The sequence below is a fragment of the Ictalurus furcatus genome, chromosome 28 (assembly GCF_023375685.1).
Source record: "Ictalurus furcatus strain D&B chromosome 28, Billie_1.0, whole genome shotgun sequence".
Taxonomy (NCBI): domain Eukaryota; kingdom Metazoa; phylum Chordata; class Actinopteri; order Siluriformes; family Ictaluridae; genus Ictalurus; species Ictalurus furcatus.
Genome location: NC_071282.1, coordinates 11,408,661 through 11,435,582, shown reverse-complemented (window position 1 = coordinate 11,435,582; position 26,922 = coordinate 11,408,661). Strand labels below are relative to the sequence as shown.

At 38.7% G+C, this 26,922-nt stretch overlaps 2 protein-coding genes across 7 annotated transcripts; both read left to right on the top strand.

The window, feature by feature from the left end:
- Nucleotides 1-570: 570 nt before the first annotated feature.
- Nucleotides 571-5,093, top strand: thy1 (Thy-1 cell surface antigen). The gene is made up of 4 exons (XM_053618670.1): nucleotides 571-680; nucleotides 1,412-1,469; nucleotides 3,790-4,107; nucleotides 4,483-5,093. The coding sequence occupies exons 2-4, from the start codon at nucleotides 1,430-1,432 to the stop codon at nucleotides 4,578-4,580; spliced, it is 456 nt and encodes a 151-aa protein (XP_053474645.1). The 5' UTR covers nucleotides 571-680; nucleotides 1,412-1,429; the 3' UTR covers nucleotides 4,581-5,093.
- Nucleotides 5,094-11,642: 6,549 nt separating this feature from the next.
- usf1l (upstream transcription factor 1, like) lies at nucleotides 11,643-24,479 on the top strand. Of its 6 annotated transcripts, none has more exons than XM_053618361.1 (12): nucleotides 11,657-11,785; nucleotides 11,991-12,106; nucleotides 12,769-12,859; nucleotides 17,716-17,765; nucleotides 18,048-18,160; nucleotides 18,398-18,523; nucleotides 19,921-20,068; nucleotides 20,295-20,349; nucleotides 20,454-20,512; nucleotides 21,578-21,672; nucleotides 22,017-22,145; nucleotides 23,476-24,479. In XM_053618361.1, the coding sequence occupies exons 3-12, from the start codon at nucleotides 12,852-12,854 to the stop codon at nucleotides 23,563-23,565; spliced, it is 873 nt and encodes a 290-aa protein (XP_053474336.1). In that variant the 5' UTR covers nucleotides 11,657-11,785; nucleotides 11,991-12,106; nucleotides 12,769-12,851; the 3' UTR covers nucleotides 23,566-24,479. The 6 variants fall into 6 exon arrangements, with proteins under 6 accessions (XP_053474334.1, XP_053474336.1, XP_053474335.1 ...); XM_053618362.1 differs by having other exon boundaries at nucleotides 11,681-11,722; XM_053618363.1 differs by having other exon boundaries at nucleotides 11,707-11,722; nucleotides 12,023-12,106.
- Nucleotides 24,480-26,922: the final 2,443 nt, after the last annotated feature.

Genomic DNA, 26,922 nt, shown 5'->3' with positions numbered 1-26,922 from the left:
CGGAAAGGGCCGGCGTGGGTGCAGGTTTTCATTCCAACCAAGCAGGAGGCACACCTGAATCCACCTGTTTAATCAGTTGATCTTGGCTTTCAATAGATTGAGGTGTGGCTTCTGCTTGGTTGGAAAACCTGCACCCACACCGGCACTTTCCGGTTAAGATTGGACACCCCTGCTCTAGGAAGACCTGTTTTATGATACAGAACTTAGAAGTAACCCTGAAACGGGAAATAAGAGTCATGTGCTATTTTCATGAGGATATCATGAGTCTGAAATCATAAGGTGACTGAAAAACAAAAATGTTCCCATATAAGGGGACAGTGGAAGAGTCTGATGAAGATATGCGTACAGCATAATTACACCAGTTCCCAGATATGCTCCATGTAGGATTATGAGGTCGAATAAGGATATATATTTTTTGTATTGCTGCTTTGTTGTGTCTGATACACTGAAGTGTTCTGGCTGAATATGAGTGCACAGGGAGATTTGGAGATCATCATTGCAGGAAAGGCGGATAAGGGCGGGGGGTGCGGCTCAGCCTTGTGTACGATGACACAGCGCGTTACGCACGCGCTTATTTATGCCGCGCGCATCTCCATTACAGCATCATACAGTAAGCCAGGCACGGGAAGGATCACAGCTTCTCCTCTAACGCCTTCAACATCCGACACAGAAAATAAACGGTAAGAATACGTGTATACCTCATTTACCAAAAGAGCTCATCTCGAAAAGTAAGGTAGAATTGCTGTAAATAGATAATGTCCAATGGCAGGTCATCTGAGAATGCTGCGTCCTCACTCCTACTTTTCCCTTTGACTTAATGTTATGCTTTGAGAACTAATACTAATATATAATATTATGCTTATGGGCCGTTATTTGGTCATGTTGCACATTCTGACAGATTCAGTTAGCATTTTCAGCATTTTTGCTGCTTGTTATTTGCACTTGCTTAATTCTAGCTGAACAATTTTGGTTCTGAGTAATGCAGGCAAGTTCAGTCATGCCCGATAGATAAAACATGGAGAAAAATGAAAACATGTAGGAACTTCCTGACGGCTGTAAATCCATACACTTGTCAAGTATTCGCTCTTTTTTCATATATTTGTCATTCTATCTGGTACAGAAAGAAAGACGAGGGCAAAATAAAAATGCTACTGAAATGTAATTGTTGTAGTTTACACTCAGAGGTAAGACTCTGGAGCCTTGGGCGACCCCACCCATATGACACTTGGTGCTACTTTGAAGACACAGAGTGGAATCTTTCTAAAGCTGTGAGAAAACAAATCAGCCCAGAGTGACACTAAACTTCTGCCAACACCCAGCTTTTGTGCTGTTTTGTGCACATGGTCTCCCTTGGTGTTCAAATGCAATCAGGCTGTATTGATCTGAGTGTCTTGTTGTGCTTCCTCTCCAGGTTTCCGAAGTCAAAAAAATGATGTACTACAGCATCCTGGCTTCCTTCTGCCTGCTGGGTAAAAACACATTTGTATCTATACTTCAGCCCATCAAGAGGTTAAAAACGACATAGCATAAATAATACTACAGAACAGGGCTATGCAGTATAGTTTATTAAACTGTTATTGCAAACTTGCAAACGCTTTTGCAATACTGGTAACAAAATAGTGTAATCCAAATGAACAAAACGGTTGTGTAAAGCATGTTGCGGTCACAGTGTAGAAATATGTGCAGTTCTATTTCTAAACACTCTAACACAACATATAAGTTTGTGCTGATATGGGAAAATGATCAACATCAGTGGGTTGTAATGTGGCCAGACTAGACGACACTCCGAAATCCTTTCACCGTTTGTAGTGACATTACATGTTGTGCAACATCCGTGAAACAAGTTAGTAACAGATCCTGTTATAATTTATGTTATAGCAGCTATACAGTGTCTTTCCATCACCAGTTTCTATTATTTCTCTCTCTTGAAGTTAAGACAAAGAAATTAGGCTTGTCATGTCACTGAGAAACACCTCATGGCAGAAAATAAACATCTCCATTTAGAAAACCTTACTATATACTGACACGATGGTATGTTTTATAAGCCTTAGACTGCCTCACTGAGCATCCACCGTATAGTACGTTGTTACTATCAAAGTGACAGATTCAAAGTGTCAAATTACTCACCACCTTATGATCAATCAGATTCGAGAATTCAACCACCCTGCGGTATAAATAATTATAACACACAAGTTAACACCTTATAACCTATTATGGTCATGTCTACTTAAAAAAGCTGTACCAGTTACTATCTGCAAGGCCACACACATATTCTCAGCATGTACTGATATACAGCGGTAAATGCATACTATATATATAACCCCAATTCCAAAAAAAAGTTGGCACACTGTGTAAAATGTTAATTAAAAACAAAATGGTTTTGGAATGGCAATGAATGACAGAATGGCAATGGTTTGCAAATCTCATAAACCCATATGTTATTCACAATAGAACACAAAAAATATATCAAATGTTTAAACTGAGGAAATGTACCGTTTTAAGGTAACAAATAAGGTCATTTTGAATTTTATGAAATTCCCAAAGAAGTTAGGACGGGGGCAACAAAAGGCTGGAAAAGTAAGTGTTACTAAAAAGAAACAGCTGGAAGAACATTTTGCAACTAATTAGGTTAATTGGCAACAGGTCAATAACATGATTGGGTATAAAAAGAGTATCTTAGAGAGGCACAGTCTCTCAGAAGTAAAGATGGGATGGAATCTGGATGGAACAATATGTTGCTCTAAAACCTGTATATACCTTTCAGCATTGATGGTGCCTTTCCAGATGTGCAAGCTGCCCATTCCATAGGCACTAATGCACCCGCATAACATCAGAGATGCAGGCTTTTGAACTGAGTGCTGATAAAAAAGCTGGATGGTCCCTTTTCTTTTTAGTCCTTTTTAGTTTAGAGGATGCCGCGTCCATGGTTTCCAAAAATAATTTCAAATTTCGATTCTTCTGACCACAGAACAGTTTTCCACTTTGCCTCAGTCCATTTTAAATGAGCATTGGCCCAGAGAAGATGGTGGCGTTTCGGGATCATGTTCACATGTGGCTTCTGTGTTCACAGACACTGAGTTATGGAGGAGTTTCTGAGCCCATGCAGTGATTTCCATTACAGAATCATGCCTGTTTTTAATGCAGTGCTTCCTGAGTGCCTGAAGATCACGGGCATGCAATATTGATTTTCACCCTTGTGCACATTCTCCAGATTCTCAGAATCTTTTGATGATATTATGTACTGTAGATGATGAGATGTTCATAATCTTCGCAATTTTATGTTGCGGAACATTGTTCTGAAATTGTTCCACAAACTGTAGATGCAGTTTTTCGCAGATTGGTGAACCTCTGCCCATCTTTACTTCTGAAAGACTGTGCCTCTCTAAGATACTCTTTTTATATCCAATCATAACCTGTTGCCACTTAACATCCAGCTGTTTCGTTTTAGTAACACTTACTTTTACCGCCTTTTGTTGCTCCTGTCCAAACTTTTTTGTGATGTGTTGTGGCCATCAAATTAAAAATGTCCTTATTTGTTACCTTAAAACGGTACATTTACTCAGTTTAAACATTTGATATATTTTCTGTGTTCTATTGTGAATAGCAAATGGGTTTACATATTTTTATATATATATATATATATATATATATATATATATATATATATATATATATATATATAGATAGATATATGTATGTATGTATGTGTTTTTATCAGAGAACATAAAACTGCCTGTTGGAGTTTCTCTGACCATCCACAAAATAATGATGTGTCTCACTGTCCTGTAGGCATGGCCAGCTCTCAGAGCATAAACACGCTGACTGCCTGTTTGACCAAGGATCAAAACTTACAGATGGAATGCACGTTCACCCTACCAAATCAGGGCAATGCAACATGCACCTATGTAGTAGATAAGAAAGTGGTGGCTACTACTAATATCACCAATACTGTGGATCCCACCTTCCAGAACCGGGGCAGTGTCAACATGCGTAGCGATAAATGCGTGTTGACTCTGACAGGTTTTGCAGATAGCCAGCCCAAGATGTACAACTGTACCATCCAACAGGACAAATCTGTTCTAAATATGGGACTAACTGTGGACAAGAGTAAGATTTACATTTATGGACTTTACTGTCAGTTGAATGCATTCCTTTTGTGGAAAAATGATTACCTAATCCTTGTTTTTCTTTTCTTGTGACATCCTCTTGTTTCCCCTTCCTCTGCATCACCCGTCTCTTTCTCTTTCTGGCTCATGCTGTCTCTAATCTGTTGGTCTGTCTCAGCATAATTGGATTTTGCATTAATGTCATGAAAAGATGCCAATTAAAACTCACGAGTCATTCTGCATCCAGCAGGAAGTGTACTGTAAAACAAAAACACATTATTCATTGGAGTGCTTTCTTGTTGTGAATTAAGTGTGCTCAATGCAATGATGCCCTGATGTTATCGTTATTCAAACATATTTTATTTGTTTGTTCTAGAAAAAACCATGGCCTGCTCTGCTGGCAACACTCTGAAGCATGGTGGTGTGATTCTGCTGTTGGCTTTTGTCCTCCCTCTGCTGTCTGGTATGCTGTGAGCCATTAGGATGAATGTTGGAGAGAAATAAAGCCTTAAACATTCACCACTGGCCAGGCCGTGGCAATGAAGCCATAATTTCCGCCCTGCACTGAAGAAACGATCTACTCCTGCTACCAAATTTTAAGTGCTTTCAAATGATGAGGATAGTGCCTGTAGTCTTTCGTTTATATTCACTTCTGTGGTCTGTGTTGGTGACAAGTCGATGATAATGCTGGGATTTTCTGTGTTCTTTCTGTGTATTAGTCGTGACTTCCTACGGCATGCTGTATTACATCATATTACATACTATATTAGATCATACAAAACATGAAGCATGTGGGTACTATTTTAATTGTGTTCATATATTGATTACCATTGAAAGCCTAGGTTTTTTTTAATGTTTTATTACCATGATATTGTTGGTTTATTTAGATTTTTACTGAGTGCTGCATTACAGTATAAAAATTGACTGATTATATAGCTTGTCTGAACTTGATACCTTGTTTAAAGAAATAAAATGCATTTTCTGCTACATTCAAGAAATGTCTCACTATCAGTATCTAAAAGCTTAAAAGTGTACCCAAGTTTAAAAAGTAATTTGATTAAGCCCTATCAATAGAAATGGACCACTGTTGAGCTAGGGGGTGGACAAACATGCTAGGTGTGTCTAATGAAGTGGCCCATAAGTTTGTCATACCTGTCATACCTGTTCCATGACACACACACACACACAAAATATCATGCAAATAGGAAAGAATTAACTGCTTGTATATTAATCTTGTAATCTTCAGTGGCATTCAATGTTTATTTTGTAATGAAATTAAAATTCTTTGCCTTTTTAGTTTTAAACTTTTTTTACGGACATTATTTTATTTTCATGTTGGTTTCCTACATTACCCACAATGCTGTTTGACTGCCTGCTGATAGTATTCTCTACATAAGGAGAGCAATGCTGCAGCACATTAGTCCATTCGTCTTTCAGTATCTCTCACCTCCTCGTCTGTACATTCTGTACATCATGCTCGTTATCTTGTATATCGCTAATTAGCTGAGTCAATTTTCTGTTGGAACCACGAGTCCACGGTTTGTCGTCCCTACTCTCTCTACAATTGGATTTCTCATGAATATGACATAAATAAGACTCACAAAATGAGGAGTGAGAGAAGACGCTTGTACTCGTTATCACTTATTATTGAGTGTTTAATTGTTTCCTCCCATTATGATAAATTTACCGCATTTAGCAGATGCCCTTTCCAAGAGCAACTTACAGAAGTGCTTTTGTAGTTTCTATGGAAAACACATCATAATGCTAGTTCATTGGGTCAGAGACTAAGTAAGCCATCAGCCTGAAAACCCAGTGCGGGAGGTTAGTACAGTATGATGATGATGATGATGATGATGATCATGATGCTTTTGTTGTTATTATGTTTTTAAATATATTAACAAAGTGCACATTCAAGTATTTGGTGAAGACCTAGGTCTTTAGACTTCTTTTGAAGACAGACAGTGACTCATGTCTTCCAAGTACTCAGAGATTGAGGGTTGAATCGAGCCGTGCTAGATGTTCAGAGAGAGTGCTGTACAGAGTGGGGTTTTATGAATGCATTAAAGTAGGCAGATGCTGCTTCATTGTTTGGCTTGGCAAGCATTAGTGCTTTAAATTTGATGCAGGCAGCTACAGGAAGAGAATATAATTGCTGTTGTTACTTGTCCTCCTGTGATGGCACACAACCCCATCACTTCTAATGGGAATAACAAAAATACAGCATAAACTGAAAAATAAGCACCATAGGACTACTAAACACATCAGAAGTGTTTATACTGTATGTGTTGTTTGTATTTAATGTGTTTCAAGGTGGAGGTGTTCATTAACCCTCCTATTATGATGGGGGGGGGGGGGCGAGTTACATCCATTATGTTATGGATGGGGTCAAAACGACTTCCACAGTTAAATACACACAAAAACAGCAAAGAACAGCTTGAAACAGTAAATCTTTATTATGGTTTATCCAAGACAAAGATATTGTCTCAAAGCAGCTTTACAGAAATATATAAACACAGGATACAGATTTTAAGTGTGTGAATTTATCCCAATTGAGCGAGCCGGTGGTGATGGTGGCGAGGAAAAACTCCCTGAGATGATATGACCAGACTGGACTACTGTAAGTCACTCCTGCAGGTCTGTCTGTGAGTGCCATTGACCTCTGCAACTGATCCTGAATGCAGCTGTGCGACTTGTTTTCAAACTTGATAAGTTCTCTCACACAACTCCATCCTTTCACTGGTTTCTTGTAGCTGCCCAAATCAGATTTAAAACACTGATGCTTGCCTATAAAGTCAAAAAACATCAAAGCACTTATCACACCCTGCACTGCACCATGTTCCCTCCAATCCTCTAGCACTGCTAGACTGGTCCCACCATATCTCTGGGTACAAGGAAGGCATGCATCAAGTCTTCTCTGTTCTGGCACCTAGGTGGTGAAATGAACTTCCTCTGGATGTCTGAACTGTTGAGTCACTGGCAGTCTTCAAACAATATCTAAAAACCCACCTCTTCCTGCAGTACATAAATGAGTAATTAAAACAAATTGTGTTAATTAAAATAAATAGTGTTGTCTGAGTGCTTTTCTTATATATTACCTCCCCAACAAAGTTTTAGACTGATTGTGTAGTCCGTAACCTTGTGAAGGACGCATTTATTGATAGAGGCTTCAAAGCACATGTAAATTGCTGTGGATAAGGGCGTCTGCCGAATGCCATAAATGTAAATGAACCGTTAAAGATGTAATTATACAACAGGGGGTCAAACATGCATGCACCATTCTTAGTCATTTAGGCTCGACTCTTACAGTAAGAGCCATGAAACCTTGTGCCATTTTTTATGTTGAAATCCGCAGCACAGAGCACAGATGCTCAACCGATAATGTTCTTTAGATAGATAGATAGATAGATAGATAGATAATTTATTTGTCCTCAAAGAGGAAATTTGTTTACATCATGGTGCGTAGAAAACATAAACACAACAACACCATACATATTAACCATCAAAACAATCACAGACATAGAGGGAAGAAGGGGACAAAAAGAAAACATCAGGATCATACAACAAATGCCAGAGCTTAAGATGGCATCACAATGGCTCATTACCTATGTGTTTAACGCTCGTATAGCCATAGGAACAAAGCTCCTACCATAGCTGGCCTTTCTGCACATGGGTAGTCTATACTTTATTGAAGTTCATTACAGAAAATGTTTTTTCACAAATCCTATATGAGCTGCTGAATAAACAAGTATCCTCTGAGTGTGTTTTTGGGTTTGTGAACTTTGCAGGCCTAGCGTCACAGCGCCACCTATCGGACATACGTAAAATAGCAGAATTAACTCAGTGTATGAGTTAACAATAAATTGTCTTGACAGTTTTATGTTTGCCCTTGCCTAATCTTACAGTGGCCCAGTAGTATACAACGCTAAGAAATTTAAAAAGCAGACAGAAGGGATTCAAGCCAAAACAACAGAACTCATTTTGCACATACGGGCTTGTTCTTTACACTGAAAGCTCCAGAAACATCGCTTTAACCCTCTAGAGCAGAGGTGCCCAAACTTTTTACCATGAAGGGCCACAAATCAAACTTGATTGAGGGCCGTGGGCCGAAAGTAAACGTTGCATTATACCAAACTGTATTATATTAAAATTAAAGTTGCCATGGTTCTCCTCATTTATGATTTCATAATATTTACAAATAATTAAATAAATAGGAAACATTAGTCTGTAATCTGCTTAACTAATGCAGTTTTATTTTCAGAGTTTTATAGTTCAATGAAACTTATAGTATAATGAAAACATAGAAACAATCCCATTTATAGTACAACATGTTCAATGCCTAATACAACTATTCAAGCTATAAGCAACACAGCCATATTCCTGCAATATCAGTGACCTCTAATGAGAGACATGAAGCTGGTCCTTATTTTTCAAAAGTTTTTCCAAATTGGGCTGCAGCTGACTTACTGACAAATTCAGGATATTATGTAGGTGAGAGTCAGTTAGTTTGCTTCTCAGTTTACACTTGTTCAATTCATCAGACTGAAAGTCTGCTCACAGAGGTAGGTACTGCCAAACAGAGACAGCATCACTTGTGCCTGTTTGCACATCTTTGGTTACCTGTTTGCTGGGACACATTTGTAGAAGTCTGTCAAGGGAAGGGGCCTGAACTTGTGTTTGAGTTCTGAATCATACTGAAGCTCAATTAGTTCCATCTGAAGATCATCACTGACTGTGTCCACACTGATGGTGAAGGGCTGAGCAAACATCTCAAAGTCAGTAGCATTGTGTCTGAAGTCCTCAAAGCAACTGTCAAACTCCTGGATAAGGTTGCTGAGAACAGCATCATACTCGGGTACCTTCTCTTTCATCATGCCTGCTAAATTTCCTGGATTAGGGGATGAGAGAGATGAACAGTGTGAGACTGGGAGTGAAAGAAGAGCAAAGCAGGCATGTAAAAACAGAGGGAGGCAAATAGAATAAATAACTGACAAAACAAGGAAATTAATCCATGATAATTTAAGAGAACTTTGACACAAATTTTATCAGCTTGATTAACAAAACAAAACAAAACAAAACAAAAAAAAACCCCAAAGCTGACAACACTGGATATAAATGCAAATCAAATATGTGTATTAATAATAATAATAACTGCACATAAAACTATTGTGAATATTATAATTGTGAATGTTACCTGCTGAGAGATGTCTTCTGAGCAGCAGTAGTTTTTGTTTGAAGGCTGGGTGATGATCTGGTCTTTTCCCTGGAGCTGAACATTTAAAACATTGAGCAGCTCTGTGACGTCCACCAGGGAAACCAGGTCAGAAAGCCATTTCTTATCCATGAGCACTTGAATACTACCAATCTTGCTTTCCTGAAAAGCTCTGATCTCATCACGCAGATCAAAAAATCTCCTGAGAACTTTTCCTCGGCTCAGCCATCTAACCTCCTGGTGGTACAACACATCACCATATTGCGCATCCATCTCATCCAACAGTACCTTGAACCGCCGGTGAGAGAGTGCCTTGGAGCATATATAATTCACAATTTTGATGACGTCACACATCACATCCACAAGTCCGATGGATTTGGCACAAATCTGTTCTTGATGTAAAATACAGTGGTAGTTTACTAATTTCCCCCCACATTCACTGACTTTCTGAGACACCAATGTAGCAAGGCCAGATTTCCTCCCTAACATCACCGGGGCTCTATCAGCTGTAATGGAACCCATATTCTCCCACTTTAATTCATTTTTTTTAACACTCTCTCAACAGTGAAAAAAAAATCCTCTCCTTTAGTAGTACCAGAAAGAGTCTCAAAGCCAGCCAGCTCTTGAGTCACTTCAAACTTTTCATTTACTCCACGCAGAAATACCATCAGCTTTGCGGAATCAGATATATCGGTGCTCTCGTCACAAGCTATTGAAAAGGCAGTTGCTTTTGCCTTGATTTGCTCACCGATGTCTTGGGCCATGTCCTCTATGCATTGGGTAACAGTATTCCTTGACAAGCTGATTAGCGAGAACATGCGTAACTGAGAAGGTTACACTGCTTCTGCTGCCACTGCAAGGCACTCTTTGACGATCTCTCCAGTAGCGAAGGCTCTTCCATTTTTAGCAATTAGTCTAGAAATCTGATAGCTGGCCCACGTGGCACTTTCTTGAGCTGATGAAGGACGTAGCAGCGCGCTCTGCTCAGATCGGTGTTTAGCAAGCAGCTTGTTAGCCTTCTGTTTTCACGCTTCACCGCTGTACTTTGAAAAAGCTGAAGAATGTTTTGTTTCATAATGTTGACAGATATTGTACTCTTTCAAAACAGCAACTGACTGTTTGCAAACTAGACACACTGCCTTTGAATTGATTTCAGTAAATAAAAAATCATCTTGCCAAACCTTTTTAAAGCTCTTGTCTGTGTGCCACTGCATGGATCTCTCCATTATTACCCGTTTGTTGACTGTTGCAAAGCATGCTGGCCTTGAAGTACACATGTACATTAAATAAAAGTCAAACTCACTTATATTCTCTACATTTAATTTCAATTTACTTTTTGGTAGCTCAAAAAAATAAATAAAAATGTTATGTTAAATTAGAAATGAAGATCAGCATCAATGACATTACCCCCAAGCCCCCCCTTCTCACATATGGCATGGCGGGCCAAATCAAGAGTCACCACGGGCCAACTTTGGCCCGCGGGCCCTAGTTTGGGCATCTCTGCTCTAGAGCACTCGTCATTTCTTTGCCCATGATCTTGTGTCCTCGCCATGGTGACTAAGTGAAATGATCACACATACAGAGTTTATAGAGGAGTTCTTTAAGTTTAGATTCTGCAGCTATGTTCGTCCTCTTTTTGTAGCCGATGAAAAACTTCACTGAGCTGATCGCTGAAAGATTCGTTCCTGCCACAAATATGCTAATGTTCATAACACTCCTGTTTCAGCATTTGGTTTAGCTTAGCCTGACTGTTCTCTCAGACACAAGTTCGCTCAGAACTCTGCAATGACATTTTCACAATCCACACAGTTTTATTACAACATGTATTCAAAAAACACAAATTAACCAACAGTTATATAACAAAGGCATTGTGAAACACACTCCATCAGCAATTACTGTCACTTCTATTAGATACCGGGAATTTCGCCCATAATGATTTCTTAAGCGATGCATAACGCCAGAAACATCTGGTTTTCCCATGCCGACACTGCCCCCTACTGGTCGGGAGCGTTTCCATTGTGTTGTGACTTTTATTTCGTTGTGTGTAATACCTTGAGGATTTCATAAATGCATGTATTCTGCTTTTTTTTAATGGCAAGAAAGCTCAGAGAAAGTTGAAATTCAAAAACTACCCCAATATATCTGAATTCACCCTGAATATAAATCATTATATATAAGAAAACAAACGAACAAATAAATACAAAATGCATAATTAATAATAAATACAATGCATAAATAATAATAACAATAATAACAATAATATACATTTTAAATAAATAGATCTGAAACCATGGTTTGGTGACTGTGACCTCTAGTGGACTTTGTGTGTACTGCACGCTTTGTAGAACGCGCATGCGCAGCAGAAAATAAACACTCACCGGAATGTTTTGTTTCTGGAGGTCTTATGGTAATCTTGCATAATAAATTTGAAAGGAAATCCCAGTTCGGGTAAAAGTGGACGGGTTATAAGGTTATCTAACTTTTTTTTGTGAACATGTTTTTATTATAAAAAATATTTTGCCTTATGCTTGGTGCTTGCTTGGAAGATGGATAGCTTAGCTAACTAGCTAACTGCACTGCTAACTGTAGAAGGCTGGTTGGTTATGGTTTATATATACTTGTTGGCTTTTCCTGGACACTGAGGATTTTTAATATTCTTTTTATTTTATTTGTAGACGCTTAAAGTGCACTAATCTGTAATCTAAAGGCAATCCATGAGGGCTAACGAAACTATAGCAGAGTACAGGAGGAGCAGCATGCTAACAACCATGACATGCTAAGTGTTTAGAAGGTTTGTAGCGGTTAGTCATATTTAGTGTTTTACGTCACTAAATACTTTACACAACTTTTTAACGCAGAATAAATAAACAACAAAAAAATATATATTCAGATAAAAATCAGTGCCTGTGAAACTAAATGTGAAATTAGCTTAGATGTTTATGCTCCTTTTGCCGAATAAAATGTCTAAATAATAAAAATACATCAGTACATTATTGTTTTTGTGTTCGTGTTCATGTTAGATGTATTTAAATATGCAGATTATTCAAATGAACCAATTTGCATATTCTTTCTTTTTACTCTCAATTCTCAGACCTTTAGCTAACACATTCATCACAGGATCATTTTTAAACATATTCATGTGTTTGTATAACACGTGTGGATATTGTGCATACTGTTATGACTTGTTGTTTGATTTCATATTTTACTGATATGTTACTGATTTTTTTTTTTTTATACATGATTTCTGTCTGACCTGAAATGGAAGTTTATTAAACACACAGGGCATTATCGTTATATTTATTACTGCCTATTGATGAAAGTACTTAGAGAAATGACCGTTCTTGTTAACACATCAGTGCAGCTGTGTGGCAGTAAGGTTTCTAACAAGAGCCAAAGGACCGCTCTAGACGTGTGTTTCATAACAAGTCTCCATGATGTCTGTGCTTTCACCAGGAGCTGTATGTGAACGCAGAAGAGTGACTAAACCTGCTGAAGTTTGAGAAGGACCTGAACATTGCAGGGCAGACTTGACACCAATGAAGGGGTGAGTTTCTCTGGCTGACCCACACATACAGAAGTACACTGTGTGTGAAATGGTCCCTTACTCTCACAGAGCGAGTCTAGGGTTTTAACCCTTAGAGGAACTCGGCCACCAATAATCTGCTGGTTCTCATCAGACTACTTACAAGGTCCCTCTTAGGGTTTTGGCTATTTTCTCTTGACCTGGTGCTTGGTTGGGCTTTTTTTGTTTTTGTTTTGCTTTCTCTCTTTGTTATGAACCCATAGATATCACCAGACACTGGGTTTCTTCTGTGGTGATGCTCTGCCATGTCTAACTGCAGTTGTTTTCAGTTCCTGCTTGCTCATAGGGTGTTTTGCCTTCAGCAAGAGAAATGCATGCCCAATTGGATTCAGGTCAGATGATTGATTGGACATTTTGTCCATCAAGATCATTTTCACAAAGGAACACAACTTTTATGAAGTTTGAAGCCTAAATACAATCTGCAGAAATAAACAGCTAATCGTATGCTATATACAAACTACACCACCGTCGCTCGACCGTCACCATCACCAAGCTTCCGACAACTTTTCCAGACTTTATTTAAAACATTTTCCATAATACAGATTTACTCTGTGGATGAATCTTCATCTACCTTTTTTGGGAATTGTGCACAGCATACCTGAACCAGTTTATCTACAAAGACTTTTCCTGTTCGGTGTGATGACATTGATGTCCCTGATGACGTCCGTAGTACCATTTAGCAAGTTGTTAGCGTCATGATTTCCCCGCACGAAGCGAAGCTCGCAGCGAAGCTTGCTAAAATGCTAACCCGTTTCCGGGTTTTGGCGTACAAAATGACATCATCCCTGTGCTGCTCTTTGGTGATTGGCTGTAAGTTTAGGAAGTGCTTGATTTGATATGCAGCGGACTTTTCTATGAGCGGAGGACAAAATTTAAATGTCAATATCGCAGTCGATCATGTTCATGTAATCGTAGGCAGTCAAAATCGTAATCGAGATCGATATTTGATTAATTGTGCAGCCCTTGTACGAGAGCTTCAGTGAATGTTCCAAAAAAATTACAGTTTTTTTTCTTTAGCTGTCCAGTTTTGATGAGTCCGTGCCCAGGATAGCCTCAGATTCTTGTTCTTGGCTGACAGGAGTGGAACCCAATGTGGTCTTCTGCTGTTGTGGCCCATCCACCTAAAGGTTTGATGTTTTGTGCATGCTGAGATGATGTTCTCCTCATCACGGTTGAAAAGAGTAATTATATGACTTACTATATCCTTCCTGGAAGCTCAAACTAATCTTGCCATTTTCTGCTGACCTCTCTCATCAGTATGGCCTCCGAACTGTGTGAAATTCCCAGGAGATCAGCAGTTTCTAAAATACTAAAACCAGCCCATCTGGCACCAACATCCATGCCACAGTTAAAGCCACAGAGATCACACTTTTCCCCTATTCTGATGTTTGATATGGACACTAACTGAAGTACTTGACCTGTACCTGCATAATTTTATGCATTGTCCTACTGCCACATGATTGGCTGATTAGATAACTGTACGAGTGGGCAGGTGTTCCTAAGAAAGTGGACGTTGAGTGTATTACAGGTTCAATAGCCATTTTTTTAAATAGTTATAATTACTTGGATATGGATAAGATATAAAATCCACAAAGCCCGAAACCTTATTGCATTTTGCAGGTGATGTAAATTTGTTTTGTAATTGCTTGATCACTCATGGTGTAAATCCAGCACATAAGGGAGCGCATACAGTGTGCAGAGTATTCAGTCTATTGGGTTCCAGGATCATTTTTGGACAAGACATGCATGCCCTAGCATGCAGGTTGCCAACCTAAAAGTAGGTTTGCACTTAATGTTTTATATTTGTGTTTCACATTCACCTGCCAACACAGGCATCTCACTCACGTGGTTTCTAAATCCACAATTTCAATGGAATAACTTATGAACTCTTGTTAGATGGTGCAGCCTAAAATTATTAGATTTAATACCCAGAATTCCTCCTGTTCTGTAGTTTGGACATAGCCTATGCAAGAAAGGAGAGTGTATAGTGTTTGACCATCTGTTATTATTTAAGCACCTCTAAATGATTGGAGCAATATTTTCTTACACATTATTTTGGCTTTTTTATATATATATATTTTTTTTTTACCAGACAGCTTTTAGGGCTTTGTTACTGAATGACTTAATAAAAATTATAGTCATTTTTATGCTATATACTACAGTGTGTCCCAAAAGTCTCCATACATAGGGGATTATGTTTGACTAGCACCACGTTGGTACTTTGTCAGTGGATGCTGGTGAACGTCCACTTCTTGGTTGGTCCATAACACTTCTAGTCATTTTGAATTTGTAAATAAGTTTGGCAACACTGACTACGTTTACATGGACAGCAGTAATGTAAGTATTGACCTTATTCTGAATAAGACAATATTGTGATTAAAGTGTTTACATGAGTCACTTTTAGGATACTCCTTTCATGTTCCCGTTTTACAGGTTATAGAACATAGATCTATTAATGGCACACGCCACACCGTCCGACGTTCCCTCCAGAATTTCAGGTATCGACATACAGTTTGTCTTCGTTATGGTATCGTATACAGTTTTGGGTGTTTCAGTTTCAATTTTACGAAAGCTTCAAGTGCAGTTAATTATTTGTCATGCTATACATGCAAATAGACGACTGCTTGAATCCGTGGGCTGCGTCCCAAAAAACGTATTTACCTACTACATAATAGCTGAAATGTGTTTCAGCTACTATATTTGGACGCAGCCGTGCTCTCGTTTGCCATCAAACGGTTGAGCATTGCCGTGTGTGATCGTGTCCTGCCGCAAAATGTGGTGAAAACTCCCACACGACGTTAATAGTGTGATTAAGGTCTGTACGTGTCTGTAATACATGTCGATAATGTGACTAAAACAGGAATATTCCACATGTTTTAATTCGATTTGTGTTTACTTTGAGTATGACTTTAGTTGGATTAAGGTAATCGGAAATCTGTTTACATGATAGTTTCTTAATCAGAGTATTGTCTTAATCAGGTTAATATCAGATTATTGTTGTCCATGTAAACGTACTGAGTGTTTGTGTGTGTGTGTGTTTGATATACTTGTCATATTTCCTGTTAAAGTCCATCGCAACCATGCAACAGCTTCTCGAACAATCCATGAGAATGACTTCTTAAAGGCTAAATATATATATAAGCATGACATTTTTTTAGAAGACATTTTGCTAAAAAGTGTTCATTTCCCCTGTGTATGGAGACTTTTGGGACACCTGGTATATTTATAGTATTTAGTAATTGTGTCTTTGTAGTACTGGCTCTTTAAAGCGTGTGTCAAGAAGCTAGGGCTCTAGAAACACTGTCACTGTTCAGCTGAAACACAGTATTCTTTTTTTTTAGATTTGAATCTTACTGGTATGATTACATTAACGATCTATAAAAGTAAAAAATGCAACAGCATTATAAGCTTTAGAAGTGAGCTCACGCAACACAGTCACAAGCCTTGCCTAACACCACAGGTGCCATGAGGTAGTGTGTCCTCTTATGATCCTAACAGTGACTCAAAGCCTTGCTATGTGCTCAAACACTTTCTTCCAAAGGACTGTAATGTGAAAATGAGGCGTGTACTTAAGTTTGCATAATTCCCCCACTGTTTGTTATTGCATCGTTTGAAAAAAAAAAAAAATACCTGGAGCATACAAATGACAACGTAAACAAAATGCTTTTTTTAAATTATGAGCACAACTAAAAATTTTAAATAATTTTGGCCAAGTTAACACAAGTATATTTAATTGTGACCTATAACAGGTTCTCCTGTTTGTTCTGATTTCTAATTAATGTCATTGTGCTATGGTGCAGCCATAATCTGCACCATGACAACATTACGAGAAAGTAAAGTTTCAGGACTTGTTTGAAACAAACCTCCAACAAACTAGGTGTGAAAACACCCTAACACACCTGATCCAGCTAATTAAGGTGTTAAGTAGCATTTAACTATTTGAGCCAGGTGTGCTGGAGCTGATCTGCAGAGTGGTAGATCCCCGAGAGCTGGCTTTGGCATTCCTGCTTGATTCAGTGTTTCTGTTCATTTCAGCTCGAGTTTTTCTTAGGGTTCACAATGCTTGATTCTAACAGTAAACTTTTTATGGTCATTTGAGTCCCTGATTGTGTCATTGATTTCACATATTTATGTGGCAAGAGAAATGCAGCACTTTAACTTCATCCATCAACAAAGATGCACCAGCTGTTTCTATGGGTGTGGGTAAGTTCATCACAGGCTAGCCATAGGTAGTAATACTAAAGAAGTGAGGTGTCAATAGGTGCACTATTTATCCTGCACTGAAAGTCTGATTCTCATAATTTACACTGCACCCATCACTCTCTGTGTGTGTGTGTGAGTGAGTGTGTGAGTGAGTGTGTGAGTGAGTGTGTGAGTGAGTGTGTGAGTGAGTGTGTGAGTGAGTGTGTGAGTGAGTGTGTGAGTGAGTGAGTGAGTGAAAGAAAAAAAATTGCAGTAAACCGAGACACTTGCATCTTCTTGCTCACACTCTGATAATAAAGCAGAACATATTATGTCAACATAGCATGACTTGCAGCTCCAATTTTTTAAAGTTTGTTTTAAATGATTTCCTGGTTTTCTGGTTAATTTTGTTATGAATGATGCTTTCATTGGATTTGTTGCAGATGTTTAAATGTGTATTAGTATCATTTGAATATCCATGATTATTTTCACTGTCTTAAGATTTTGAGAATCTGTATATATTAGTTTTGGTTACTCTTTTTGTCTGTATTTACGCACCGTAATAAACCAAACCATGTTAAAACTGACACGTTGGTGTATGTGATTGAGGATGTTTACTCTTGTTACTCTTACAGGCAACAGAAAAGCCCTGATCCACAGGTGGATATGCCCATCATGGAGGAAGGTATGCCATTTAAAAGAGAAATACACTTCCATCATATTTAGGTTTGATTTGCATCATATTTTGTCTGTAATGCACCCCAGAGAATTATGAATTCTCATTTCACTGTGCTACCCAAAAAGGTGCACCTTTTTAAAATTAATTAATTTATTTAAAAATATATAAATAGAGCTTCTTTGATCTAAACTGACTACCCATAATACATGCTTCATTTAGGTGGAAGACTTGCTGTACTTGACTGACTGGTTTGGCAACTCTAACCCACTCTGTGTGTTTTTGTGAAAGGAGCTACTACTACAGCTGTTGATCCATCTGAGGTTGCAATTCAGTCAGCTGCTACGTTTTCTGCTGAACAGCCAATAAAGTACGTTTTCAAAACGGAGGGAAATTCAGGACAGGTATGGTATTAAACTGCGCACAAATTAAGCACTGCTTTGTCTTTACTGTTCAAGCTAAAGGACAAGATCTGATGCACTACCAATTTACCATTGATATTGACTTTTGCTATCTAGAGATTTATTTATTTTTTTTAAATATAAAACCAACTCAATTCTAGCTGAACTGTTTGGCTGCTTCAGTTTTCCAGAGGTAATCCATGCCTCACAGAGGTTAACCTTTTGGCCTCTGTGCTGCAGGTGACGTATCGAGTGATCCATGTAGCTGAAGGGCAGATGGAGACTCAGGCAGATGGAACTGCAGCTGTTAGTGTTGTGACTGGCTTCCCTGCAGCCTCGCAGGCCGGGACACCCCCCGTAACACGGGTAACTAGATCTATTCCTGTTCTCTCATTAGTACTGGGTGATTAGCCTTAGAACAAAGTATTGTTACTATGTGGCATTAGAACAGTTCAGTTTTATTACTAGATGTACACAACTTTGTTAGGTTGATTGGCCTAGAACCATGTTCTTTTCTTATCATTGGGTGATGGGCCTTTGCACCATGCTGCCTCATGATTGGTTTTAGAACATTGTTTGCATCATCGATACTAAACGAATGCCTTTAGTACTCATTATTACAGTGAGTGGTCTTCGAACACATTCTCATCATTTCTTTTTGACTGACCCTTACTCATATTGTTTATTACAGAGAGATTGCTGTTAGAATGACATTGTTTCAGTATTCCTGGATAACTGCCCATTATTAGAGTGATTGGCTATAGAATCACGTTGTCCCGTGAATATTGGACAGTTGGCTTTAGAACAACATTGTCTTATTGGATGACTTGCTTTAGAACCATGTTGTCTCATTATTGCTAGATGATTAGCCTTCGGTTTCCTCCACCAGCTGATGAGGTAAAAATGACGGATGTGAAATTACAATGTATAAAAATTAAGTGAAAAATTTTTTAGGAAAAAATAAAAGCATTATGATAACCTTTTTTACATGAGTGTGCACACCCTTTTATATTGTAATTGGGGATGTGGCTGTGTCCAGAATGAACCAAGTACATTCAGTATCTTGTTCAAAAGTATATATCATACAGCTGTCATCAATGAAATTAGTTTGATTAACCCCTAATAAAAACCAGCTGTTTCGGTAGTATTTTCTTGACATCAACTTGGTTTCAACTTACTGCTGCAAAGAGCTGACAAAGCCTGTACAGGGTCTTACTGTTGAAAGGTATCAATCAGGAAAGGGCTACAAAAAAAAATTGTAAAACATTAAATGGAACACTGTGGAACAATGTGAAGGCCATCATCAACAAGTGGAGTAAATGGAGCACCACAGTGACATCACCCAAGAACATGATGTCCTGCCAAAATTTACAAAAGGACAAGACAAATACTTACCAGGGAGGCTGCCAAGAGATCTACGGCAACATTAAAGGAGCTGCAGGAACATCTGACAAATAATGATTACTCTCTGCATCTGACAACAATCTCTCATATTTTTCAAATGTCTGGGCTATGGGGTAGGGTGACTAGAAAAAAGCCAATTCTTACCAAAAAAAAAAACATCCAAGTCCAACTAAATCATCCAAACCATGTGGGGAAAATGTTATGGTCTGATGAGACCAACTAAGATACTGTAAGTTGTGGTCCCCCACCCCCTTTTTGTGTTTATTTATTTATTTATTTATTTATTTAATAAATATATTTGGGAAATTTCCTTTTATTAATTAAGTGTTTGGATGGGAATATGTTTAACGTGCGTGCAGGCTGTATATGCCCAGGCTGAGGGTCTTGAGATGGAGGCCACTGAGGGTCACTACTACTATCCATCAACTATCAGTGACACTACCCCAGCCACCATAGTAACCAATGTCCATGCGGCTGATTCGCTACTCACTCAACCTACATCTGCAGGTGAGTAAGTGGTATTTGCATACTGAAGTCAGGGCTCAGCCCCTTATTTGCTTACGGGCATTTGTTGGAGAGTTGGAGCTGTGCATGGCCATTTTTAGTTAACATATTCAACATTTCATCCAATCAATTGTATTTTTAATCGCTGGATCTCTTTTATTTCCACCACATCATTACGTGACTTTTGTATGTTATGTATGAGCTGTGGAATTTATTCTTTTGTTCTCAGGCCAACTTTATGTGATGATGTCACCACAGGAAGTGTTAGGCACAACCAATCAGAGGTACATATCTTCACTGGCTTGGATATATGCCATCTAATATAGGTATGAATTTTTCCTTATTTTTCTAATTTTACCTAAACTTTATTCTCCTCTTGATTCCACAGTAAGTCCGAGACACCTTGCACTTCAAGAGACGACAAGAGGAGAGCACAGCACAATGAAGGTAAGGGAGCACTCAGAGTTGAATAACATAGAAACTAGTGTGATGTATCCAGTCTTAGCCGTTCTCTGTATTAGAGGCTCATTTGAATAGGATTCTCTGATTTACAACCCTTCATCCTCCACATACACATTGGCTTAGCATTAGAGTCCGAACAGTTTCCTCGGCTACGTATACATCCCTTCGACATGACGTCTGTGAATGTGGCTTGACCATTCTGAGGCAGCGACTGCCTATCGGAGACCTCACAGAAATATTCTCCTGTCTGCCTTAGTCATGCTTGGAAACTCCTGTTTTACAAAAACATGTACTGTTTTGTAAACATCACGGATTTGCTCTTAGCAGTTGGTCTAAGGCCTTATCAACTTTGAACCCCCCCCCCTTTAAAAAAGGAACAACAGGGATGCAGACTGACTGACTGTTCATTTTGTGTGTTCTTGAAACTGGTATGTTCTGGTGTGTGAGACGGGTGGTGTAGGGGTTACACTAGAGCCAGCTAGCCTTAGTGGTCAAACACCTCATGGAATTTGCAACTCTGATAATGTTCCTAAGAGGTAACCCAAGAACCAGACCTTTTACAGGTACAGGGGTGATACACATGTAATATTTTTATCTCATTTGTTTAATTGGGTTTTCTTGGTCTACATTTAGAACTTGTGTGAAAATCTGATGATGTTTTGGGTCATATTTATTCAGAGATATAGTAAATCTTAAAGGGTTAACAAACTTCCAAGCACCACTGTAACTTGAAGTGGAAATCGTAACATTACTTCTGTAATACGTCGTGAAACATGCTGCGCCTCAATATTAACTGGTGGGGTGAAAGGGTTGGGTGGGGGGTAGATATGATGTTATATTTATGGTTATTCAGTTGTACCCTGCCCGCGGATCGATAGTGATGTTAAAAATCCTAAAATGTTCAGAGGCCGTTCATTTTGATGGAAGATGTATCGTATTGGTACATCGTTAGACATTTTAACATTTTTCTCCAAAGATGTATTTAAAATGGCTTTTTAAAATAAATACATCTTTTTAATATTGACCTGTGATTTGATTCCCGCCTTCCAGTTGAACGCAGACGCAGGGACAAAATAAACAACTGGATCGTCCAGCTGTCCAAAACAATCCCTGATTGCACCGTGGACGCGGCCAAAACGAGCCAGGTGAGCATGAATCACTACATCAGTGGTCACCAACCCTCTTCCTTGAGATCCACCTTCCTACAGAGTTCATCTCCAGCCAAAATCTAACACACACGTTTTAGTTGATCAAGAACTACTAAAGGCAATGATTAGATGGTTAGGTGGGCACGATTATATTTGGAGCTAAAGTCTTCAGGAAGGGAGATCTCCAGGAACAGGGTTGGTGGCCACTGCTCTACACAGTCACAGGAGAAAGATTCTGTGGAAAGATGTGGCTGATGCATGCACAGCGCACGGTCAGTGTAATGAGTCGGTCCGTGTTTGCTTTTTCTCTTTTCCTCACTGGGATTCTCCGTCTTTTTCAGAGTAAAGGTGGGATCCTATCAAAGGCCTGTGATTACATTCAGGAGTTGCGCCAAAGCAATGCTCGATTATCAGAGGAGCTGGAAACACTGGAGAGACTGAGGCTGGACAATCAGCTCCTCAGACAAGAGGTGACAAGATCCTGCTTTACTACTTTAACATGATACACTGCATGTTTGGAGCCCATTTTAAACTTGCTTTGACTATTTTAATGAACCTGTGTGTCACGAGTGAGCACTCGTACTGATAGATCCACCAAGGCTGAGGGAATAAAAAAATCGTTCTCGACTTTTAAGCTATTGCAGTGGTTCTCAACCAGGGGCTGTGGAGCAATCAGAAGGGGGGCGCAAATTGTTTTCAAGAAATAATCAGACAGGGCATCATTTTGGTCCTTGGTGTATTTTATTGCTTTTCAAATATAATGTGCATAAATGGAAAAACTCTGTGTTCCTGCTCACTCTGTATTTTCGTTTTTGCTGGGGAGAGGTGGAGCTTAGCCTGCCTTTTATCTAGCTGTCAGTGTAGACGAGTGTTGCCAACTTAACGACTATTTAGACCCTTTTAGCGACTTTTTGGACAAACTTTAGCGATTTTTCCAATTGTCGCCAGTACTCTCCTGTAAGCGCAAGGTCTCGCTTCCCCGCTGCACTCGCACCTCTCTGCGTCTGTTCTGTTCAGTGAGGGGCTGAGAGCCGGAGATTTAACTATGTCATGGATAACGAGACGCGCCCTTCGTCCTAATTTACATAATGTGAATGTGTTTTAGAATGCAAGATGAATGGAATGCAACATGTTTTACATGTAAAATAGTCAATTTTATTACAAACTAGTTCTCTTGTTCAAAGTAGTTTAGTGTTCAGAAACATTTTTGTTCATTCATGTTCCATACCTGTCCATTATATAGTTTTATAAAAGTTATTTAAAAAGTCATGTTATGAAAAGTAACTGAAGTTCAAAAACACAAAAGCAAAAAAAATCCATCTATCAAAACACATTATAGATTGTGTGTGTGTGTATTATATTATATATATATTATATATATATATATATATTAATTATATAATATATATAATTATATATTATGTATAAATATATAAATATATAAATATATATATATATATATATATATATATATATATATATATATATATATATATATATATAAAAAATTTACACACAGGTACATTGTGGTATGTCAGTCCGAGGGAAACGTGTGTACAGAGTAAATAAATTCAGAAAATATTGTGGGCAGGTACAAAAATAAACAAATAATTCAGTCTTGTACACACTTTGACTTGGTTACACACAATGGGTGATTCAAACATGCAGTGTCAACAAGTAAGAATATTTTAAAAGATGTGTATTCTTCACCTTGGAGCAAGTTTTTACACACTTCGCATATTTTATACTTCTTCACACCTCACTTCACTTTGCATATATTATATATACACACATGCACAGGTGGAAGACTGGAAATCTAAGAATCAGATGCTTAGAAGCCAGTTAAGGCATCATGGTATTGTCGCTGCCTCAAGCATGGACCCTCAGTGAAGCCCTGCACATCCTCGAATGCTTCTCATCCCACCACAGGCTTATAATGAATTAAGCTTAAGCAACGCTGCACTCAGCAATCTTTAAAGAGCACTCTTTGAAGGCTGCCTGGCAGAATGTTTCTGGACTTGATTTTGAGCCTGATTTGCCTTATGGTTGAGAGTGTTGGGTAAGGCCATGAATTATAGAGGAGATAATTGATTTTAGATAAGCTGGTAAAAGCTCTGTGTTCCCTGTGTGCTCCTCCTAGTAAACAATTGATGGACAGATAACGCACGGGTATCTGAACCGCACTAAACTACATTGTTTTTGAGTAAGATCAATAGTGTCTAAAGAATCCTTTATTTTTGTGTCGTACTGGATAATAGGTTAGTTTGGTGAAAGGAAGTCATGCTCATTTTATGGCTTCTGAATCAAAAGCAAAAGCATTTGTGCTACGGAAATAGTCTTGAGTTACGGGAATCAGAGCCGTTTATCAGCTTTATGTTGATGGTTATTGAGGTAATTGAACATTTTGTACTGGGTAACAGGGTCAAATTTCCTTCTGTGAAATAATGTGTGAAATAATGGATTGTACACAATATAAACCATACCGGCGTTCAGAAAATATTCTCTAAAAGGTTTGATAATTTTTTTCATCTGTACAAATATGCTGTTGAGTCATATGGGATAGTTTAGCATCACTATAATTAAATTTCTTTGTACGGTATATATTTTGGCAATAGACTGTATATTGCCATATATTTAGTTAATTTAGGCTTGTGAAAAAGAATCCACGGATTTGTGTATCTCAAACCCTGTGTCTCAAATCATTTTCAATAACAATGTTATTTGTGCCAAATTTCTTAGGTTTGTATTAAATTAAAAGAAATGAGATGTGTAACAGTTTTGTATTAAAATACTTTTAAACCTGACTTATAATCTTTCTTCTAAGATACACATCAGTTTAGCTGGAATCTGAATTATTTCCTTGGCTATGCATACATTCCTTCAAACATGTACATTCATATTACGTACACGAACATAGGCTGACCACACTAGGGAGGCTCTTGCCCATTTAAAGCTTTACAAATGTATTCTTCTGTTTGCCTTAGGCATGCTGGGAAAGTCCTGTTTTACACAGACCTGTACAATCACTGATTAGCTCTTATCAGTAGATGTAATTCTAATTGCACTCCCATGACAGTGTCCGTACCTGACTCAGTTTATTCATGTGCACAGAAAAACCGATCCACAACACTACCTGGCTCGTGACATTTTTAGCACATAAATTCTTTCAGGTCTTCCTGTCAGAAGGTTTTAATGGAACAACAGGTATGCAGACTAACCACGTTGCTGTCGGGAGGTCCGTTCACGCATGCAGCGACAACATACCCGGAGACCATTCATTTTCTATGAGAGATCATGACTTCCGTTGACGAGAGTGACCGTTGGCAACTAAATGTGGGCGTGTTCAGCGACACCACAAAGTTCAGAACAGTTTAATTTTATGCAAGTTTGGAGCAACTTGGTGCAGCGACTACCAATAGGTGTGAAGACAGTAGAGCACACATGGTCTGAGATTCAGATTCTGATGCCGCCCACTGATAAATGTTGCCATGGCAACCAGTAGTAGGAACACCTACTGGCAATTTTCATAGTGCAGTGACAAAATCACTGTATGTGTGAATGTATCTTAAAGTTGTGGAACTTGCTGGGGTCCTCATGCAGATGGCTGACATTCCTGTAGCGTTTATAGGTGTATGGTGGAACTATCCTTATCGAGACAGATGAGAGACGTCATCATGATGTGCATTCAGCCCTCTTCGATTCAAGTGTGTCACAGGTAAAAGGTCTCATGTACCAACCAACATCAGTGTGAAAGACCGTGCAAAACAGTTTTGTGCAATTGCAGTTTTGCACAAGTTTTCAAAAAAAAAAAAAATACTCTAAGTTGCATTGCACATTTGAAAGAAAAAAAAAAAGCTGCAGCAGAATAAAGCATTTCTGGCTGCAACAATCACAAAAAAAAAAAACAGCAACTACCCAAAAACAAAATCCTGCATAGACGGATGAAATAGACGGTGGGGCTGACTTCTTTCTAGCCTTTGCAGGAGAAACTAGAAGTAAGTAAACAAATCAAACATTTTCCAATCAATGTATAAATTCCATGAAAGGACAAACAGCAGAATTGTAAGCTTTGTGGTGTTTGAATAATATAGCTAACTAACAACAAGTGCAACTTTTCTATTTACTATAGCCTTCCCATTCATTATCATAACCACCCATCACTGATCATGAACACAGCTTACGAACACACATTATACCTTATACAGGTATAGCACTTTATTATAATACCTTAACATTGACAAGAAATAGACTACAAGGCCTATCTTCATCTAGCTTATAGTGAGTAGTAAACAAGTCAAACATGTGCCTAAATTGTCTAGCACAGTGTTTCTTATTCTTGGCCCAGGAGAACCTTTTGGCATTGTCCCTGCTCCTTACTGAACTTATACAGTATGCTATTTAATAAGCCTAAACTCAGGACAGAAAACACCAACATGCCCAGGATACTCCAAGATCAGGATTGAGGGACACTGGTCAGGCAGTAGTAAGTCAGCTTGACTTGTATTATAATCTTTAAGGCTTTTAGCTACTTTGTGGGTCACTTTGAGTCCATCTTGATTCTGATTTTCTAATTGGCATGGTAGTTTAGTGCAGTGGTTTTCAAAGTGGGGGCCGCCAGGGGGCACCAGGGGGGCCTCAACAATTTGGTGTGAAAAATAGATAAATACATGATTTTCTCTTTCTCACTCTCAGACAACCACACACAGACACACACACACACAATCAATTCCTAATGTAATATAAAGATGTAAGATGAAATTATTAATAAAAAAGGGGGATATATTCAGAAGTCTGTATTTTTAATGTGTTTTAAAGGCATCTTGCAAAAGGGGGGCCTTGGTCAAATGTTAATCCCATTTGGGGGGCCTTGCCCTGGAAAAGTTTGGGAACCCCTGGCTTAGTGTTTAGCATGTTAGCCTCACACCTTCAGGGTTGGGGGTGTGTGTCCCACCTTTGTCCTGTGTGCGCAGAGTTTCCATGATCTCCCGGTGCTTTGGGGGTTTCCTCTGGGTACTCTGGTTTCCTTCCCCAGTCCAAAGACATGCATTGTAGGCTGAATGGCATTTCCAAATTGTCCATAGTGTGTGAATGTGTGTGCCATTGTTCCTTGTGATGGGTTGGCACCCTGTCCAGGGTGTCCCCCACCTTGATCCCCGTGTCTCCTGGGATAGCCTCCAGGCTCCCCGTGACCCTGTGGAGGATAAGAGGTATGGAAAATGGATGGATGGATGTTTATGTTCAGTGACT

Bases quoted from the DNA above. Each gene is read 5' to 3' on its own strand.
- thy1 (XM_053618670.1), top strand. From the start codon at position 1,430: ATGATGTACTACAGCATCCTGGCTTCCTTCTGCCTGCTGG. The intron at 1,470-3,789 runs GTAAAAACACAT...ACTGTCCTGTAG, and splicing joins GGCTTCCTTCTGCCTGCTGG to GCATGGCCAGCTCTCAGAGC. The intron at 4,108-4,482 runs GTAAGATTTACA...TGTTTGTTCTAG, and splicing joins GGGACTAACTGTGGACAAGA to AAAAAACCATGGCCTGCTCT.
- usf1l (XM_053618359.1), top strand. The intron at 17,766-18,047 runs GTATGCCATTTA...TTTTTGTGAAAG, and splicing joins TATGCCCATCATGGAGGAAG to GAGCTACTACTACAGCTGTT. The intron at 21,673-22,016 runs GTGAGCATGAAT...CGTCTTTTTCAG, and splicing joins ACGCGGCCAAAACGAGCCAG to AGTAAAGGTGGGATCCTATC.